Below are 20,324 nucleotides of genomic sequence, written 5' to 3'. Positions count from 1 at the left end.
TGTCACAGATAACCTATTACGGTTGTCTGTTGTCTTCTATGATTAACAATTTTTATCACCAGAGTTCACGAAAAGCACTTGAATATAGCCAACTCTTACGTATATCGTTGTAATTTCCCTTGAATATTTATGCTGTTTTAACCTTGTTCTGGCTTGGGGAATGGAGAAGTGCTGTAATGAGTGCTGTAAAATACGGTTCACAGTATATAATCACGGACGTTACAACAGTAAAGTTTATTGGACAGTGGATAATTGCAGGTAATTTGTGCATTAACCTTAACTAACAAAGTATGACAGATGTCACGGCGGTGAAGTTGAAGACTACCGGCGGCAAGGTTGTGATGCGGTGTAGTCTGGTTGGATTTTTACCAACGTTTCTAAGTGAACTACTGGCTCCATCTTCAGGTTTAAATGTGGAAGGAACACATTCCTTCGATGCATTGACAACGATCTACCAAATTAAACGGCATCACATGCCAGAAAGCAGTAATATTTGTTATAACTGCGAAATTTCTTGAATATGGAGGATATGACGAATTTAACGCCATATGGTTACTCTCTGTATCAGGTACATTAAGAAAATCGTAGTTTTGCGCACACTGTATTTATGTGTCTGATATGATCCTTAAAATAGAGGGCAATTATTTCCCTAAACAGTATTAACTGACTGGCTCTTGTAATGGAGACATGTGCAGAGTACTGCTTCTAAGCCACATGCTTAAAACCTGGCTCAGAAATAGTCCTGGACAGAACCCACAGAGAACCAATAAGGGCAAGGAGAAGAATAACTAATGCCCACTCTGAAATGGGCCATATTGCAAAACTAGATATGGAGGAAGGTGGGAGGAAGCACCAAGAATGACCAGTGTGAGTTGTAGGTGGACCTGGAGGCAAAAGAGGCTGTAGGTAGTGTGATTGGAAATGAAAGGAAGAAGCAGTGTGGAAGGCTTGGGCCAGTGAGTGGCATGTAAACCGGAGTGTGCCTGGGCCTAATAGCATGATGGGGAATCTCATCATGGGAAGTCCTTTGGAGGAGGCTTCCTACACTCCTTCAGGGAGTAACTAAGAGGTTTCCATGGCTTAAGCAGAAGCCATCCTTCTGCTCACAATATTTGGACGGAGCTGAATCACCCATTTTTATGCAGTCCATGGTTAGGAATTTGGTGGAAACGATACTGCTTATTTGTAGCTGACTGTGATGTCACAAGTTGATGCTGTGCTCCACCATGGCTCACTTTTCCAGATGATCAGGACTTCATTTTGCTCATGTTTGATTCTAGCCAAGTTCCTTGCAAAGCCTTTGTGTGAACCAGGTTCTCCTTACATGGCTTACTTTGCTTATGGCATGCATCTTCCTGGTCGTTTGCTGGGCTTACTCCTCAATCCCGAAAATGGTGTCAATATGTTCCTCCAAATTGTTAGTAAATTTCTACCAGACAATAGAGGCCATGTTCCAGAAGAGTACCCTTAATTTCTTCACTATATAAACCAACAATAAGGTTCTAATGAACTTAGTCATTACAAGTTATCAGGAAGTCCACAGATGAAGTGATATTCCAGGACTATTCAGAACTTCATAGAAATAATGTCAAGAAAATCTTTATGTAGAATATTCAGATTTAGTTTCTGAATATGTGAATCACCATGCCAATCAAGAATGTATTTTAATGCCTGTTTATTATTCTAATTGTATTTTAGGTATTGGAGGGTGTATCCATGTCTTTGAAACTCAGTCTGGTAAATTTATCACCAGGGAAAAGATTTTTGAAGGACAGAGGGTCCATAATATTTTTGCTGGTAGAAACCAGAATATAGCAGTCATTGGAGGAAAGATGGTCCGAATATTTAAGCTTGAAAGGGAAGGTAATTTTGTGTGAGTACATTTGTATTTTAAGTTTGTTAATTATTTTGTGAATAATAACTATCTTGTACAGATATTGATTACATTTATTGTCAGTGATAACTTTTATTTTAGAAAGTACTTCCAGAAAAGTATGAAATACTTATTAAAACAGTTACCTGAAATAAGTTATTATTAAGAAGGCATCAAATAACCTATAACTTAAGAATACTAAAATGTGTTACAGTTTTGTGTTTAATGTTTATATGCTAATAGTGTTTAAAAAATTACAGCTAAAATTTTAGTTCTGATAATAACCATGTAATTGAATAAACTGATTGGTAATTAACATTTCTTTCTTGGTTTCTGGAACAGATTATCAGTTTTCAGTTCAAACCTCATTCTCTCCCACCTTTCTCTGCTTCAGTTATGCAAAAAGTAGAGAAAGAAATTGCATCAGGACTCAGACACAGTAGCTTTTCCAGGATTTTAAATTTCCTGGAGTCTCATATGTGCAGTCAGTTTGTTGAGATCTGAATTCCATTGGGAAGTGCCTTATAAAGCGTGACACACACTTGGTAGTAATTATAATTTTCACAGACTTTCTACATATGCATCGTGGGCTGCAGACGACTGGATTCAGTACTTACATTGGCTTGACTGTGGAAACATTGCCATCGTTACTGCACACAATGTTGTCTCTCTGTGGAACAGCAGAACAGGAGAGAAAGAGAGAGAGATATTCTGTGAAGTGAATTGCATTTTGTATCCTTGAAAAAATATGAAGTTACAGATTACATAGAAATAACATTAATTATTTCATTAAATTACTGTACAGAACTGTATTTTTAAAATCGCTAGTTTTTGTTGGAATCTGAAGATGTTACTAATGTGATCCATATAACTAAATATGTGAAAATTACTTTCCATTAATTAAGTGAAGAAGACGCAAGTGGTGAATAGATCTGGCCGACCTTGACTGTTGCACTAGTTAATGAGGGACAGATGCTTCAGTTTACCAATGGCAGTGGTATTTGTCCAGAAATTATGTTAATGTTTTCATGTTGGACAATACATGCAGGCAAATCTTGATAATTGCCTTGTCATCTGCTCATTGGAGGATAATATAAACCTGAAGAATACAAGTCTTTCTGGGCAATCACCGGCTTTGATATGGAGTAAGAATCTGACATACTGGAGACTGTCTCAATCTTCATGCAAGTTTGTACCATCATCCATAAAAAAATATGTTCCCTCTGCATCAGGTCTTTCAGCTAAAACATCTATGATTCAGTGTATCTCTGGGGAAATACAGTAAGAACAGTTGACATCCATAATGCCTAGCACCCTGTCCACTGCAGTCATTTTGTCAGAACATTTTCTCTGTGAACTACTTATCTTAGCGATATCTTTCACAGGATATTACAAAATGTGAAGCTGTAAGAGCAATTAAACATAAGTTTCAGAGGTCAAGCTCAGTAAGTGACTGATAGCAGAATAACTTGTATGACTGCCCTGTTATTCCCAATTTTCCTAACAGCTACTATAATAATAAAACACTACACAACATTTGAAACCCACTGTTTATTTGCACCATTGTTGTTACAACGTCACAAGTTTTCCAGTGGCCATGTTGGTAGTGTTGATCACAGAACAGTAGAAAGCAGGGGCAGTAACCAGTGGCATGACATTCATACCAAAGATCATGAAAATCACTTGATTAGTCTCCATGGTATTGTTGTTTGTAGCCGAAGCAAAAGACAGAAATATAAATATACAGTTTATTAATAAGGTTCCTTTTGAACCTTACAAGTTAAGAAAGTGGCAGTTTTCTTTGTCATAATACTCTGTACACATACATACGTATATACTTGTGCACACTTGCATGCATGAAATATCCAGTATCATTGATGGCTGTTAGCAGCAGATCATGACTTTATACAGAGTGAGCACAAAGGAGCTTTGCAACTGAGCACTAAATATTAGTGTTACAGTTGTATGTAATTGTATTATATACAGTAAACTTAAATTTTTACATGGCTTTGAAGCTGTAAAGCAACTATGTGCTTACCCTGAAATGCAAATTTTCTTAACAAATATCAGATATTGTGCCTTGCTTGATGGATTATCATGGAGTGACCTTGTTGTATTTACTGGTACTGTGTTTCAACAAATTTTGATATGGGCTCCTGCAAGTGTGGAGGAAGACACAGTGAATAGCCCTGTTCTTCATACTTTGAAAGGCCATGATGTATGTCACAACTTCATTTTCTTTAAAGAACTGTTAAAAATTTGCATTAACAATACATATAGGTCATATCTCTTAAATATTCAATTTATAGCCTAAATTTCTTGATGGATCCACAAACATATCTAGAATCATTTTCTCAGACAGTCATGATGACAGATAATTACTGCAAAATGACCAGACTGAGCCTAGACCTTAAAATAATGTGACATGACATTTGGTCACTTCCACATTATGTTGTTTGAAATGTAAAGTGGTTGGACTCAGTATGACATTTTACTAGAACATGATTTTTCAAATATTGCACTGAGTTTGATGAAAGTGCTCCATAGAGGTCTCTTTATTTTAACATAATGAATGACATGCCACCAGACAAAATTACAGTTTATATTTATGAATTTTAAAATTGTACTCTGTACAGCAATTGATAGGAGTACAGTGTCTCAAGAGTCAAATCATAGTCTGAAAGGGGTGTTACCCAGCAACATAGATTAATAATATTTATTCCATCTTGTTTCCAACAGGGGGTGATATTCTCTGTGTCATATGATCCTGACTCTAATTATATTTGCTCAACATCTGATGATCGCAGTGTGAGGTTATGGTCTGTAGATTTACAGCTATCTGATGACTGTAATCGTGTAACCCAATGGAAAGAGGCAACAATTACTTTGCTACACACTATGTATGGCCATACTGCTCGGGTTTGGAGGAACATCATAATAGACAATGTAATCATCAGTGTTGGTGAAGTAAGTTTTGAACATTTCATTGTTTTGGACAGTGCAGTGGAAAAATACTCAGCATATTATTGACAGAACTGTTCTGCCAAGCATACAGAGTTTTGTAACTAGTTTTTTGCTTCAGCAAATAAATAAACAAGCAAATGTAAGAAATTAAAATCCTTGATGGCAGTTGAGTTTGACCGATTCTTGACTAACTTAATGGCACTTATAATAAGACCATAATCACAACTTGTCACATTTTAGGATTCATGTCTGTGTGTATGGCGTACTGATGGTTCCCTGCAGAAATACTGGAAGACTCACCAGGGCGCAAATGTCTGGAGTGTGGACTGCAGTAAGGAGAAAAATTTAATAGTAAGATGGAAGCCTATGTAGAAATGAAAGATAGAATAAAATATTGGGACTCTGTTGAACATGTGGTCTGTCTCAATATGAATAATAAAGAACCAATTGTTAGAATCTAGAATAAGTGTTCAGAAGGAGCAATAAGTTATTAATTTATAATTATATTTATTGATTTTATATACTGAACATGTAAAGAATTTTGTACTTACAGTAACACATGTCCCCCCTCCAGTTTTTTATACAGTAGCTGGAAAAGACCAGGAAAATGCACAGTTCATCTCTGTATTTTTAAGTTATATTATGTATATGTTAATTGATTTCGTTATAGTGTGTATGAACAAAATATCCAATACAGTTCATCTGTGATGCATTCCTAACTCAATATGGACTGAAACCTATACTTTATCCCCGCTTACTGCACTGTATCATGTGGATAAGCTAGAATTGAATCACTTAAATCATATGTAATGTTAGGATAATATCAGTGCGTTCAGTAGGAATATGAACAACATATGTTATGATAGTTACGCACATCTCAGTGGACTATAGCATGATCAGTTATAGATGCTATTTGGAAAAATAATCTGCAACTCCCTCCATGTCTAATTGATGAACAGAACAGTGGGGCATGTTGAATTACCATTTAAAAATGAGGTAGGTAAAGGTAAGGTTAGGTATGTCCCAGCACTTAATTAATTAAGCACCACTCCATGGAGACATGAGAGGGGAATGGAGGTATAGCTTCACCATTCATGACCTTGGCACTAGATGGAGGTGAATGGTCAGCTTCATTCCCTGGCCTCTTTACGCCCAATGAAAGATCTGCTTGAACCCATTGCACAGTAGGCTGGGTGGGCCCCAGAGTTAGGCTGGATGCTGTGGAGAAAAGAAAAATCTTTCCTCTGTCAGGAATCAAACCCCGTTCATCCTCCCCATAGCCTGTCACTATACTGACAGATATGCTGACTCTAGGCTGTGAACATTAAAATACTTCATTCTTCTTCCAAAACAAGTGAGAAATATGTGTAATCAGTGATTGTGTAAATATTAATTTATATTTACATGTGTCACCCAACAAACTGAAATAAGAATTACCATCTGCTCCTAATCCAACTGGGAGAGAAATAGTGATATAATAATTTTGAAGGCTGCTTTTCAAGGTTGCTATATAACTAATGTTGAAAAGCAAGTCCATAGACAGATTTCTCTTATATGTTTTACTGTTGGGGAACTTCTCATTTGAAGGACGGGAAAACACGATAATGTTTTTCATGTATGTTATCTTCACAGGTTACTGGTGGAGGAGATGGAGGAATCAGCTTGTGGCCACTTCATACAGAAAGTGCAGTTCCAAATTTTCTGACATTCAGTGGAAACTTATTTACTCAAGATTTCTGCAGTATGAAAGGGCAGAATGGAAACTTTCCTCGAAGAATTGGATTGACAAGCAAGGATAATGTTGTTGCTATAACAGACAGTGGATGTTTGCTATATTGCACAGTAGTGGGCAGAGGACAAGGAAACTGGAAACTCATGCACCAGGATGAAAAATTGGCAAGCTATTGCCTTCTGGAAATGTCTCCTTGCAGACAATATGTGGCACTTGCATCTATGGATGGCCATATCCTTATTTTTAAAGGTAAGTACANAGCCTGGCTCATTGTCAGATAGAGTGAGCCTGTCCTTATTGTTTGCATCCTGTTATGTGTCTTGATTTGCTATACTCTGTCAAAACAAATAATTTAAAATAAACCAATCTAGTTGTTTACATTGCTTTTATTTAATAAGTGCTACATGTCCATATTTTGGGCCAGCTGCAAGCAGTTTCTTTAAGCATGTTATTGAAATATCCTGATATGGATCTATATTGGTGTTAAATCGTTATGATCATCGTAATACATGTAATTATTACTGAAACTGTAGAAAGATATTTTAAATTTTTAAAAATTCTCTCGTTGTTACAAAGTAAAAGTCTGTGTCATTTGTCGCATGTTGTAGATGGTGTTTATCTTCCAGGGTTCGCTGCCTGAGGATGGTCCAAAATATGGACCGAAACATGCGGCAGTTATTAAATAAAACCAATGTAAACAACTAGATTATTTTGAAATATTTGTTGAGTTGATTGCCAGAGTATCACAAAATAAAGTAGCCTGTATACCATTGTTACAGATGTTCATTTTGACATATACAGGGAGATCAAAAAGCCACGCACATCAAACTAAATATTGTTATGACTATGCTATCCTGGCTCATGGTGTACAGAAGAAAATACATTTTGAAAGATAAATAAGTTTGCTGGTGGAAATATTAAGTTTGGGTACACTGGGCAGCTAGAAGATGCAACATTTCTGGATAATTTCAAAACTGTTTTGTTTCTGTTTTTCATGTCTTAAGACTGTTCATCTGTACATGGGAAAGGCCTGATTCTTAATGTTGAAGAAAAGGCAGTAGTAGGAAGAATTTTCTCTCTTCACTGGCTGTCATCAGATAACCTTTTGAGTTGTGGCCCTAATGGTATATTGGAAATGTGGAAGCTAGGTGAGTCATCAAGCCAGCTGGTTATCACAATGTATTGGATATGATTCGAACTTCGCATTTAGGTCATTCCTAATTAATGTTTTTCATAGTTTTCTTCAATCCATTCAGACCATCAGGATGCCACCTTAGCACATACAGTCTCAGTTATTTAACTCTTTCTGTATTATTGATGAGATAATGCACTTGGAAACACTGGCCATCTGCTCCCAAAATCTTTGATGTAAAAATGTGTTTCTCTTGCAATATTTCAGTCATTTCACCACTGAAAATTATATCTTAAGCTTTGTAAGTAGGTATCTTTTAGAGTTTGGTAAAGTGGGATGGAATAGCCAGGGCTGGACCTACACGGTGGTATGTGCTTCTATGCACACCAGCCCACATTCTTCTGTGAAGAAGAGATAAAAATATTTTGAATGATTTGTTTATAATTTCCTGCGATATGTTACACATTGTTCCAGTGGAAAATATTACTGAAAGGTCTGCAACCTGCATTGTGAACTCATCATAACAGAATCACTCATTTGTATTAATTTAACAGATTGGTATAAATTAAATCTGGCAGCTTCCTGCCACATTCAGAATAGACTTTAAGAAGCATATGTATATTATGCTGAATTTCTTTTTGTGATAGGCCATCCACAATGGTTACAAAAGATGAATGAGTTTGAACTGCCAAAAAGCAAGGAACGGTGGATTTCAGCAGCTGCTTTGAGGGAAAATTTTCTTGTTTGTGGTGACAGAAATGGTAGTATTCATCTGTTTAAAATAGTTGACAACCAGACCAACAGTATTCAGGTATGTTACAACACCGTGTTTTAATTTCACGTTCATTTCTACTTACATAAGGTGATACATTGAACTGGTAGTGTGGTCTCTTTCTACTCCATTGCTTAATCTGATGGACCATGAATTTCAAAATATTCTTGGATGTTCAATAGGAAACTCGAACAGAGAAGGTAGAAACAGAAAGTGGGGAATAATGAAACAGAAAATTTACCTCTTTATGTATACCGGATTGTTGTTTTTGTGTTACAGTGTCCGTCTCAAAGCTTTTATAAAATCCATGGTCGTCTAGGAGTGAGCTCATTGATTTGGTATGGGAACTGTTTATATTCAACCGGACGTGATGGAACTGTGCGGCGATATCTCATGTTGGAGAATGAGGGCAGATTAGAATGTCTGAATGCAGACAAACTGCCGATGGAGTGGCCTGCAACTACTAGCTTGTCAGCCTTTGGACTCTTAGTTCTTGGCTTCAGAGCAGTAAGTGCCTTGAAGTACATCATGTGAAACTGTGTAAGCTGATGGACAGTTTCGATTTTGTGGATGGAAATGTTGCCATAAAATGGCCCGTTTCTAAGCTTCAGGGATCAGAAAAAAAGAGTCAGTCCCATGGATTTCACTTGAATGGTATTACATACAAATATGGAGCCAATCAATAAAGTGACAGACTGAATATCAGAGAGTAGTGGTTTGTGCTTCTGCTTAATATTCAGGAGAGGGCTGCTTTCAGGTCTGAGCATAGTATTATGTCCTCTGACTGAAATTGTTCATAGTTCATGAAGTTCATCTTTCAAGCTAACCTCATCTACACATGGTGCACCCTGTTTTCACAAACATGGGTACAGGAATCACTTTATTGTGTTGTAACCATTCATCATATCGGGTGTGGAGGAAATATTGCTAATTCCAGAAGCTAGTGTAAGTGCAGCATTAGTGTTACATATATTTAGTAGAAGAAGTGTTACTACCTGATTCCAGAATACTGGGTCATAGTAGCATAATCATTACATATGGTATGAACAAAATACCACCATCAAAATTTTAGAGCATGTTGCTTAAATTTAGGTTTAACAGGCTTAAATATTTTGTTCCGTTTAGTTGGCTTTAAACTGATCACTCTGTCAGAACAAAACAAGAATTCTGAATTGTGATAAGTTTCAGTGCAAGCCTGTCACCTCTATATAACAAATTCTTATTTATAAATTAAATAATTTTGTTTCCCTGAATTTAGCTTTATAGAAGTCTTACATTTATTCTTCTGAAAGAATTCTTAAGGAATAAAAAATGAAGGATTATGGGAGGAAAAAATAAATTAGAGACCTTTCATCCATTAACCATGTAAGACAGAAATGATTGTAGGAGAAGAAAAACATTTTACATTATGTGCAGTCTTGAGTTTATGTTCTAATTTATGCAGGCTAATTTTGTGATATGGAGTCATGTGGAACGAAGAAATGTGTTGACTATACCATGTGGAGGTGGGCATCGTTCTTGGGATTGGACGTTGGAAGGACATACATTCAGATTTATTTATGTGAAGGATAAGATGGTCCACATGTACACATGTATGATGAATGAGATCATAAAACCAGCTTTGCAGGTGAGGAGATTAATTGTTATGCTGAATGCTAATGATACATGAACTCAGTTGCATTCCTGATTAACAGTAGTACCATACTGTCACATGATTTTTGGGAGGCACTCAGTTTGAATCTCAGCAAGGACATTGATAATTGTATTTGAAGTTTTCATAAAAGTTACTGTTCTCTGAAACATGACACCGTGTAGTCCAGTAGAAAGTTGCTAATTTTAGGACACTGCTGCCTATTCAGTTTAAAAATGTTCTACAGTAATCATATTCATTGCCATAAGAACCTCATGTCTCATGAAATTTTCCACGTTTCGTACTACATAACGTCTGTGGTTAATAAAGTATTTTGAAATAACTTGCTTACAGATAATTTTAAATCTCATACAGTAAAACTTTCATGATGAAATTATTTTATGAGTTAGCTAAAAAGTTGGTCTAGAAGTATGTATAGATAAAACTGAGCACAGTGTGGGCACATTTTGTATGAGGGGTGCATTTCTGGAGACCTTGCATAATTCAAGATAAATTTTCTCATAGGAATAAATTCGCATAATTTCAAACTCTGCGCATAAAGTGAGACTTTATTAATATTTTTTTATATCACATTGTCACAGAGTCAAAATCTGCAGTAAGGTCATCAAATTATACATGTATTATGTTGCACATTGTTCTTTGTCTGGGACACATTTGATACATAGTTTTGGAAAACTGATCCATTAGCTTCATCATATGTGTGAGGGTAAAAGGGTCCTACTCATTTAGGCTGATTAGAAAGAGCTGGTCTTGTTCACCGGAAGAAAGAAATGTGATGATCTAAGAATGTCACATATTCTATTAATATCAAATATCAACAGCAGGAGATAATGTACCTCAGATTGTGGATAGTGCCCAACATAATACCTGTATAATGAATGAACCATTGTCACAGACCTCTAGAGAATCAGTCATAATACTGTAACCAATTCTGACACCAAATGTAACATGTTTTGTCTCTGTAGACGCCGTTCAGATTGTTAATCAGTTTATTTAACAACCAACAAATTGTAACTACAATTAATTATAACACAGTTGCGGGCTTACACGCTTTACAAACCCTACTCACAAATCTCTTCACACTATCTTCAGTAGTCTTTACTGATTCACAGTACAACATGGCGACTGCTAGACTTCTGCTGCGCTCGGCGACCGCTACAATTCAACTGTGTCACTCCTGATCACACACTCTTTTTACATACTGCTCAGCCGGCTTTTTATACCGATCCCTGTTGCCTCGTGTTACAGTGGTGGTTTGTGTTACATCACCGCGGGGGAGGGGGTGTCCTGCATAGTGCAAATATGTCACAATACATTTATGTGAAACCCCAATTTCTTGATTATCTGGGGAGAAGTGGAACTGGTATCTAAACTGAGGAAAATCTTAAATGGAGGAAATAGAACAGTGGGAATACTGACTTTAGTTAGTTCATTGAAACTGAGTGTTGAATGAATGAAAACCTTACATTTAGGTACATTAAATGGGTGTTCATCTTTAGTAAATCTCTTGAAAATATTTAATTATTTAAGTACCTGAGAATACTAATAATAACAAATATAAATGAGGTTTATGATTAAATTAGGAGATAAATAAATTATAAGTCCTTGTTCAGAAATGTCTATCATCCCATCTGTCTCCCAAAACAATAAAGGATAAGTCTTTGTAGTTATTTTGTATGGTCATGGTCTTTCTTGAAGGGAAGACTATAAATTATAAATGTTTGAAAACAAGGTGTTCAGAAAAATGGCTGGGTCCTGAGAAGGATGGAGTAAGTGGGCTATCTAGGACAAATTTTGTGGTTTATACCTCTTTTCTAAAATTGTTAGGATAATGAAATCAGGGACTTTTATCCTCTGTATGGCAGCAGTGACTAAATTGGCATGGGATATTTGCATTAAAATCACCATAGCTGAAGAGACTGACTCATTAAGCAACTGATACAACATATCTTTCAATAGAAGGCATGAAATATGTCATGCCAGTGCTTAGGAGGAAAGAACAAACCTTAATGTGATGTATACCTGCCTTCATTTGAAGGTCATACAACTGTGTTTACACCAAGGCATCTCAGGCAGTTCTATGGCGGGACTTGACTCAGACAGAGGGTCAAGATGGTCTGTGCAATATGGCTTGGCTGGGGAAGCCAGGGAATGTTTACAGAATTTTGGAGTGCAGTCTCTTGGAAGAAAATAATTTTGAAGAAGGATAATAACATTAAGATAGATCTGAGGGAAGTAGATTGTGAGGATGTAGGTGTACGGATGTGGTTCATCTCCAGTTCTGTACAGTGGTAAATTTTGACATTAACATTGATGAATCTTCAGATTCTGATAGCAGGTAGTTAGTTAGTATTTATGCACTTAACAGGTGCTTATACGTGTGTACCTCACTGTCATATTTGTACTAATTTTTTTTCAGAGCGGATTCCATTCAAAGCAAATTAGCTGCATTAGGCAAATCCCATTGCTGAAGGATGAAACAGGCAACAGTCACAATTTGCTTTTATCGGCAAGTGAAGATACAACAGTCCGATTGTCAGTTATCAGTAATTCCAATGTTCTGCACACCGTCACTGTACTGCAGAGTCATATTTCAAGTGTGCGTGCTTTAGCTGTTTATCAGATGCGTGATAGTGTCCTGGTTTTTTCTGGTGGCGGAAGGGCACAACTGAAAGTATGGAAGCTTGTCATACAGTCAGCGCAAGGTTAGTTGGTTGTGGGATTGAAGCCGAAGAACAAGAAGTTCTGACAGGAATCTATAATGCATACTTTCCTTCAAGTTCTTCAGTGATTTTTGTGATACTCTCAGTAAGTCAGGCTATATAGCATCAAATGGTAGGATGATTAGTTAGTAATGAATTAGAAAGATGTTAGAAAGAAGTTGTGCCGTAATTGAGGTACTTTCCTGGCATATGTCTGCAGGACTTAGGAAGACCATGAAAATCCTGACTTAGTATAGTTGGTCTCCCATTCAAGATTTGAACTGAACACCTCTTTAATACAAGTCTAGAGCATTAGTGCTATACCAACTTGCCCAGTCAGTGTGTATAGTAAAAATAACAGTAACTTTAAGAGAATAATTAAAAACTGAATGGTCCATTACTGTGTATAATTTCCACTACTACAGATTCTGGCTACATTAAAATGTTCAGATATAACCTCAAAGTTTTATATCATTGCTATGCTTAATGCTCAGAAACCATTTAAAATATAATTTGTATATATGTTTACAGTCTGTTTCCATGTATTGTATTGTATTTATTAGTCCACCATAGATCCATAAGAAATTAAAATGTCAGCGGATGTAGTTACCGTCAATAAAAATATGCAGTCAGCCTTGCAAAATTGTACTTGTCCAACAAATACACGACAGAAAAATATATGTGATCAACTGTGCAATAGGGCACATTGTCTAACAAAAATTTCACAACTATGCAAAGTAACATGTTAAAATTAATGCAGGAAAAAGTCAAACATAAAAGGCAAAAGATCATATATACATAATATTTCATATTTCATGTAAACTTATGTGACAAGCTTATTAATTAGTGCCACCAAACAATATTAAATATAGATTCTGCATGGAGAAAATGAGTAAATATAACCTGTTCAATTGAAACAGAAACACTGAAGAATTCAATAATAAATAAAATAAATCAGTCATATTTTCTACATGCCCCTCTTATGTCATGTATTCTTTTAACCCACTTTCCTTTCTTAAGAAAAGAAAATAGAATTATGAGATCACCATGCTGTTTGTATATGTGTGTCTCCCACCTTTTGACTTTTGAACTATTTTTATGGGTCTTGGAATGAACATTGTGTCATTGGAGGCCATATGAAAACCATACATTTTAATATCATATAATCAGTAATAACATGATGAATATGTAAGGTGGGAGTGACACTAATACCACTTAATGTAGGATCCTGATAATATGTATAGTAGTAGAACTTAAAAAATATAAGCAACTTTTATTAAGGTAATTTTTTCTTCTTATTTTTTTAAAAACCAAAAGTGACAAGATGGTGGTCATGCAGACTCTTTTTATTTCAGTTTTATGGTGATAAGCAATCCACTATTGGAGCTAGGCAAGTGAAATTTTATGTGGACATAGATCATTGACATGAATTGTGTATAAAAACAGTGATTGTAAGTCAGCAGTAGTAAAAATAGAAGATAATATAGACAGAATCTTTACTCAAGTAATAAATACTTCAGAAAAATAAATAAGAGTAGTAATAGATCTGAAGGAATAGAAATGTATGCAAAAAGAAAGAGATTTTATGAGATTTACTTGGATCTCCTTGATTGTCACATTTCTCACCCTGTTAATTATATAGTACATTTAATTACAGGATCAGTACCCCAGGTGAAATGCCAAGAATTAAGTTCCCACATGTTGAAGGACAGCAGTAAAAAAAACAAGAAACCATGGCTTTCAGTAGAACGAACTGTGGACCCTGAAACTCGATACATGGATCTATGTGCTGTAGTCCTACAATGTCAAGATCCTGATAAGACAGAAAGAGTTGTTCTTCTAGCTGCAGGGTGTTCAGATGGGTTTCTCAGGTAATAATTATTGAAGCTGTTGTGGTTTATCTGTGAAAAGTAACAGAAATATCAGAGGGAAAAGTCATGGATGATTTTACATGTTCTCAGAAATAAATGAATAAATAAACATTTTATAATGGAATTCATTGGTTCAGCACTGTTAGTAATGATAGCAGATACCATTGGTTAGTGTCCTAAACCAATTCAGTTGCAGTTCATATCGCACAATCTACTTCCATAACTTAAGATCTGAGGCCTTCAATGCAGCTAAAGTTGTTCAAATTTTCTCAGGGTAACAACCATGTCAATGGGTTAAAAATTGTAATCAAATGAAAAGATTTTATCTACTTCCTTAATAATTTTAACTCATTTACATCCATAAGTATTTATATCGTATGTTGTGAAAGTGTCCTGTTTCACTGAGAGCATATGAATGCTTGTTTCATCAAGTTTCAACAGTTCTTTGCTCTATGATACACATATTATATTGATGTCTGGTGTGGGAAGTTTCTAACCAGTATCATTGTTGTTAAAAGAGTTTCATTTCATTTTTGGTAAAATTTCACTGGTACCTAGGAATGTGTTTCAGGATGTGGTCTTCCAAGTGACTGTTTTCCATGAGATTTTCCCACCAAAATCTGTATACATTTCCTGTTTCTCCAGTTTGACCTATATGTTTAGTCCATCATAACTCCCTAGGTGGCCTGTATAAATCATTTATTTCCTTATTTTGTAATAATCTCCAATCTTTTCAAAAAGTAAATAAATAGAAATAAATGTACAAAATTGTCAGTGTTTTATAATTGCATCATAATAATTATTCACCATATATCACAGAATATTATCTTAATATGTGGCAGGTCAGCTGATGTCAACATTTCATCATCTTGTTTTCTGTAACTCTATTTTTCTGATTAAAAAATTTACTTCTGGAAGCAATGAACTTTGGCCTTCTGAATGTTTACAACTTCATCATATGATAAGTACAAGCACAGTATAAGGCCAAGGATGAGTCACATTGACCCTGACTTCTATTTTTTTTTATCATTTTGCACCAAAAATTTACCTCAGAACAGAGAGAAATGTTTGCTTTCAAATATGGTACATAAACTATATAAGTTTAATTGTGTTGTGTATTTATTTATTTATTTATTTGGTTGAGTTAAGCTCTAATATGCATAGGCTTCCACTCAGGATGTGGTGTACAGTCCTCAAATTACTTAACTTGAATTAAATTACGTTTTAATTTACTTATAATTTCTGTTTACATATTCTCATACTCAAACTTCATAGTTCTCCTTAACACTATTTTTTTACATAAGGTTAAGTAAATAACCTTAAATAAATATTTTCCAGTATCCCTAAGATAATTTTTGTTAGCATAACTTCATTGTATCAGATTTGTTCATGTAGAAGCTGGAATCTTATATAAATGTTTCATACTGTGTCTTTTTTGGACCTACGTATTTTCATTTTTAACATGGAGTTTCATGAAGATTTGTTGTTTTACCATGACTTTAAGTTAAACTATATAACTGTAGAAGTAACAATTGTGATCTTCTAAATTGTTACACCATTGTAGTCTTGTAGATAGTTTTTTTTTATTGCTAGTGGGGTTGGACTAAGTCCCTTGTACTGCGGCCACTTCTGGCCTGTTGTACCAGCCCCAGATGATAGGTGAGGGTGACTGGAGCAATTGGTGGCATGAAGATTGGCAGGGGGAACCGAAGTACTTGGAGAAAATCTGCCCCAGTGCCACTTTGTCCACCACAAATCCCACTTGACCAGACTCCAGATTGAACCCGGGCCACCGTGGTGGGAAGCCAGCGACAAACCACTTGAGCTATGATGTGGCCAAGACCTTGTAGATAGTTACTGACATTTCAGAATAATGTTCTGCCTCTATCTTCAGGGTTGAAGTGCGTAGAGTGAAGAATCATTTGGGTTATAAAAGCAAGTTGCAAGAAATGTGGTGACAGACCCCATGATAGAGGGGACAGGAGATGGAGTGTGGTTTGGGCCAATAGGAGTGGTGAACAAGAAAATTACCCTTATCAGAGCCACTTCTATAAGTATATGGTGTCACAATATGAATAATAACCAGGGCCCGGATTTTGATGACCTGAAAATATTTAAAAAATGACCTAAAATATGACCCAAAAATGTAATATGCAGGGCCTGGCTTTTGATGACCTGAAAATATTAAAAAAATGACCGAAAAAATCCAGAAAAATTACCTAAAATATGACCCAAAAATGTAATATGCAGGGCCCGGATTTTGATGACCTGAAAATATTCAAAAAATGACCAAAAAAATCCAGAAAAGTGACCTAAAGGAGAAAAGAAAGAAGCTTCCACATTATTCACATTTCAGAAAACATAGGAAGAAAAATTCCCTAAAATGGCCAAAAATGACAAGAAATACCCTTAAAAGTCCAAAAATTTACCAAAAAAGTACCCCAAAAATGAAAAATAACCTTAAACCTAAAAATGTCAAAAAATCACCTATAAAATTTACATTTCTGTAACCAGCAGCACATATCCAAGATTTGTATATTTAAGAGCATCACATAGGATACAAGGAAATAAAGATGACATTTCATCAAAATCTGGGCCCTGATAATCACCATGTGAGAACCTCAGAACGTATAAAAAAGTAACTGTTGTGTATGTGATACAACTGTCGCTTATTTTTCTTTTTCTTTTTTTTTTCTCACAGGATATTTGGTTTTGATACATTTTATAATGAGCTGAGACTTGTTGGTAAACATTCCTTTCATAACCGTTGCATCTTAAAAGTGTCTCTTATACAGACAGAAAGCTTCAGGCATGTAGCTGTTACAATGGCCACTGATGGGATAGTGGCTCTATGGGACTTAAGTCCTTGTGTTGAAGAGCTTCTGTGTTCAAAACATTCCGACATCAGTTGTGCAGCCTCAGGAAGCAAAAATGATAACATACGAGTAGTTTTGGACAACCTTAAACCATTCTCATGTGTTAAAGTACATCAATCAGGAATCAATAGCTTTGACTGGCTATTGCTAAAAGGAGACAAATTTTTGCTTGCAACTGGAGGTGATGATAGAGCCTTGGTTCTAAGTTTAATTCAAATAAAGTCACCAACATGTCAAGAAAACATGCAAGCTGAAGTTTTGCTGCAGTGGAGAGATGACTGTGCCCATGCTTCACAAATAACTGGTGAGTGACGCTACGACTTAGCTGTAGACTTCCCAGAGTACAGCTGTCTATAACTCTGCCCAGATTTATTACACTCTTCTATTCACCATCTAAGCACTTCCAGTTAAGTCACCTTAAATATATGAGAAATAGATTTTTTTGTTGAGTTCTGGGATATATTGTCATGTAATCTGTTGAAAATCAACTGACGTTTAGGAGGAATATGTTGCCTCCATCTTCAAGGTCGAAGATTAAGCCAAGCAAGAAACAGTATGACGCAGGTTGCAAGCATATCTCTGCTTGACTTTCAATCAGCTGCACAGCATTATGTTGCGAGAACCTGTAGTCCTACACATTTTTAGTTGAGTGTTCATCAACTACCCTTATAATATGCTCAGCCCGTTTGATATGGTTATTTTTACTGTAATTGTGTTGACAGTACATAAGCTTGTAAAAGTTAAATATACATCTTCATTAAGTTGTCTATGACATGACCACTGTCCTCCTTCCTTGGTCCTTATACTCAGCTCTTACATTTGCTGACAGAACATAAGTAGAATACATAATTAATTTTGTTACATTAGTATCATTGTAAATTGTATATCAATAAGGAATCAGATTTATTTCTCAGAAGAAGGTATATTATTTGAGTAATAGGGCTGCCATGCTAACTGGGGTTTTCTTCATTAACGTTCTCAGTGCAGTGCCAACTATATGTACCACCCGTTGTAATACATAGAAACTCTGCATTTTACCCCAGAGTATATCTATGTGTTTTGTATAATTCTCACAGTAAGCAGTTATTTTGCTATACCACATTAATCAGTTGGTCTTCTTTAATGGGGAGGCAGTAAATTTTATTTGAGGTAAGAACTGAATTTTTGAATACCATTTAGGTTAAATTTCTTCTTTATTAAGCTCCATTACTGTTTGCTCTTACCATTCTTGGTGACCAATCTAGAAATTTTCTTCTGCGTGAAATTAAAATTTGTGATGCTTTGTGAATCTCATTTGCGATGTATTACCTTAGTTTTGTGTGCCTTGAACAGGGCTGAAACTAGGAGACAGTGTGGTGGTAAGTACAGCAGTAGATCAACGCATAACGCTATGGAACTGGAGCTCTGATACAGGTGGTCACACTTTGTCTGCCTCTGTTAAGGCGAGGTACTGCAGTACCGTAGCAGACATTCAGGGACTTGTGACATGGAATTCAAGGTATAACTGCATATATTACTTGTCATAACCTCAGAATGTGTGTCATGTCTGTCAACATGAATTTTTGGGAAACTGGGGTTGAAGGTATGAAGCCACATGCACTTCAGATGTGACTTAGAACAAAATGCATTCAGAAATCTCATACTTTGATATAAAGTAAACCTTGGGTGGAAGTATGTGGAGATTATCTTCATTTCAGGCATCCTGTTGTGTTACAATATATAAATTTATTTTTCCGTCACAACACAACAACTAAGGAGTATCAAGGTCAATACCCAGCTATGCCTCACTCCATGTTTCGGCCGTTAACGGCCATCATCAGGTGAATACAAATCAACAAATGTATACTACTGAACTGTAGTAAAATTAGATACAATGACAAAATAGTTCATTCTTTTGTGTAAAAATACAACAGTCATTTATATATAAAACTGAAGGTTATAATATAAAACAAGATTAAAATTGATGTTTTATAACATCTAATCAGTCGTATGTTTACTTTATACGTTCCGTGGACAAAATAAAAATGTAAGATGGTATTGGAGGCGCATGACATTGCAAGTTAATTAATGGAGTAGAGGTGCCTCGTCATATGAAAGAAAATGTCAATACTGTATGAGGAGTAAACAGTGATTGTCCAATACCATACATTTTTATTTTGTCCATGGAACGTATAAAGTAAACATACGACTGATTAGATGTTATAAAACATCAATTTTAATCTTGTTTTATATATAAATGACCGTTGTATTTTTACACAAAAGAATTAACTATTTTGTCATTGTATCTAATTTTACTACAGTTCAGTAGTATACGTTTGTTGATTTGTATTCACCTGATGATGGCCGTTAACGGCCGAAACATGGAGTGAGGCATAGCTGGGTATTGACCTTGATACTCCTTAGTTGTTGTGTTGTGACAGAAGAATAAAATTATACGTGGAGATAATGCAACGTGATTAGGAGAATTAGGAAAGTGCCTTATCTCATTTTCTGCCAGAAGTGGAAATAAAATATTCCAGTACTTATGTGAGATTGTTTACTTATTTTTCATATGTTTGGAGTAAGTTCAAGTAAGCAGTGTGAAAATAAAGGGTTGCTGTTGAAGTTATGGGACTGAGCACCATAGAACCTCAGCTGATGAATAACTTTGTGCACAGATAATGAATGATATCCAGGGAAACACAGCCCACCATTCCATTGAAATATTACTGCACCAGCTGGCCAAAGTGGTAATGCTTCTGACTTGTATTC

General features: G+C 35.7%; 1 protein-coding gene across 1 annotated transcript; it reads left to right on the top strand.

Moving 5' to 3' along the window:
* Positions 1–65: 65 nt before the first annotated feature.
* LOC111871623 (WD repeat-containing protein 6) lies at positions 66–19,332 on the top strand. Its single transcript, XM_023864851.2, has 15 exons — positions 66–258; positions 1,699–1,873; positions 2,441–2,605; positions 3,944–4,091; positions 4,613–4,840; positions 5,078–5,188; positions 6,470–6,818; positions 7,574–7,717; positions 8,349–8,512; positions 8,753–8,980; positions 9,918–10,100; positions 12,544–12,829; positions 14,484–14,697; positions 17,399–17,877; positions 18,906–19,332. Exons 1-15 carry the CDS (start codon positions 177–179, stop codon positions 19,097–19,099), a joined length of 3,150 nt encoding a protein of 1,049 aa, XP_023720619.1. The 5' UTR covers positions 66–176; the 3' UTR covers positions 19,100–19,332.
* Positions 19,333–20,324: the final 992 nt, after the last annotated feature.

The sequence above is a fragment of the Cryptotermes secundus genome, unplaced genomic scaffold (assembly GCF_002891405.2).
Source record: "Cryptotermes secundus unplaced genomic scaffold, Csec_1.0 scaffold1968, whole genome shotgun sequence".
In the NCBI taxonomy this organism is placed as follows: Eukaryota; Metazoa; Arthropoda; class Insecta; order Blattodea; family Kalotermitidae; genus Cryptotermes; species Cryptotermes secundus.
This window is presented reverse-complemented; position numbering and strand designations above follow the sequence as displayed.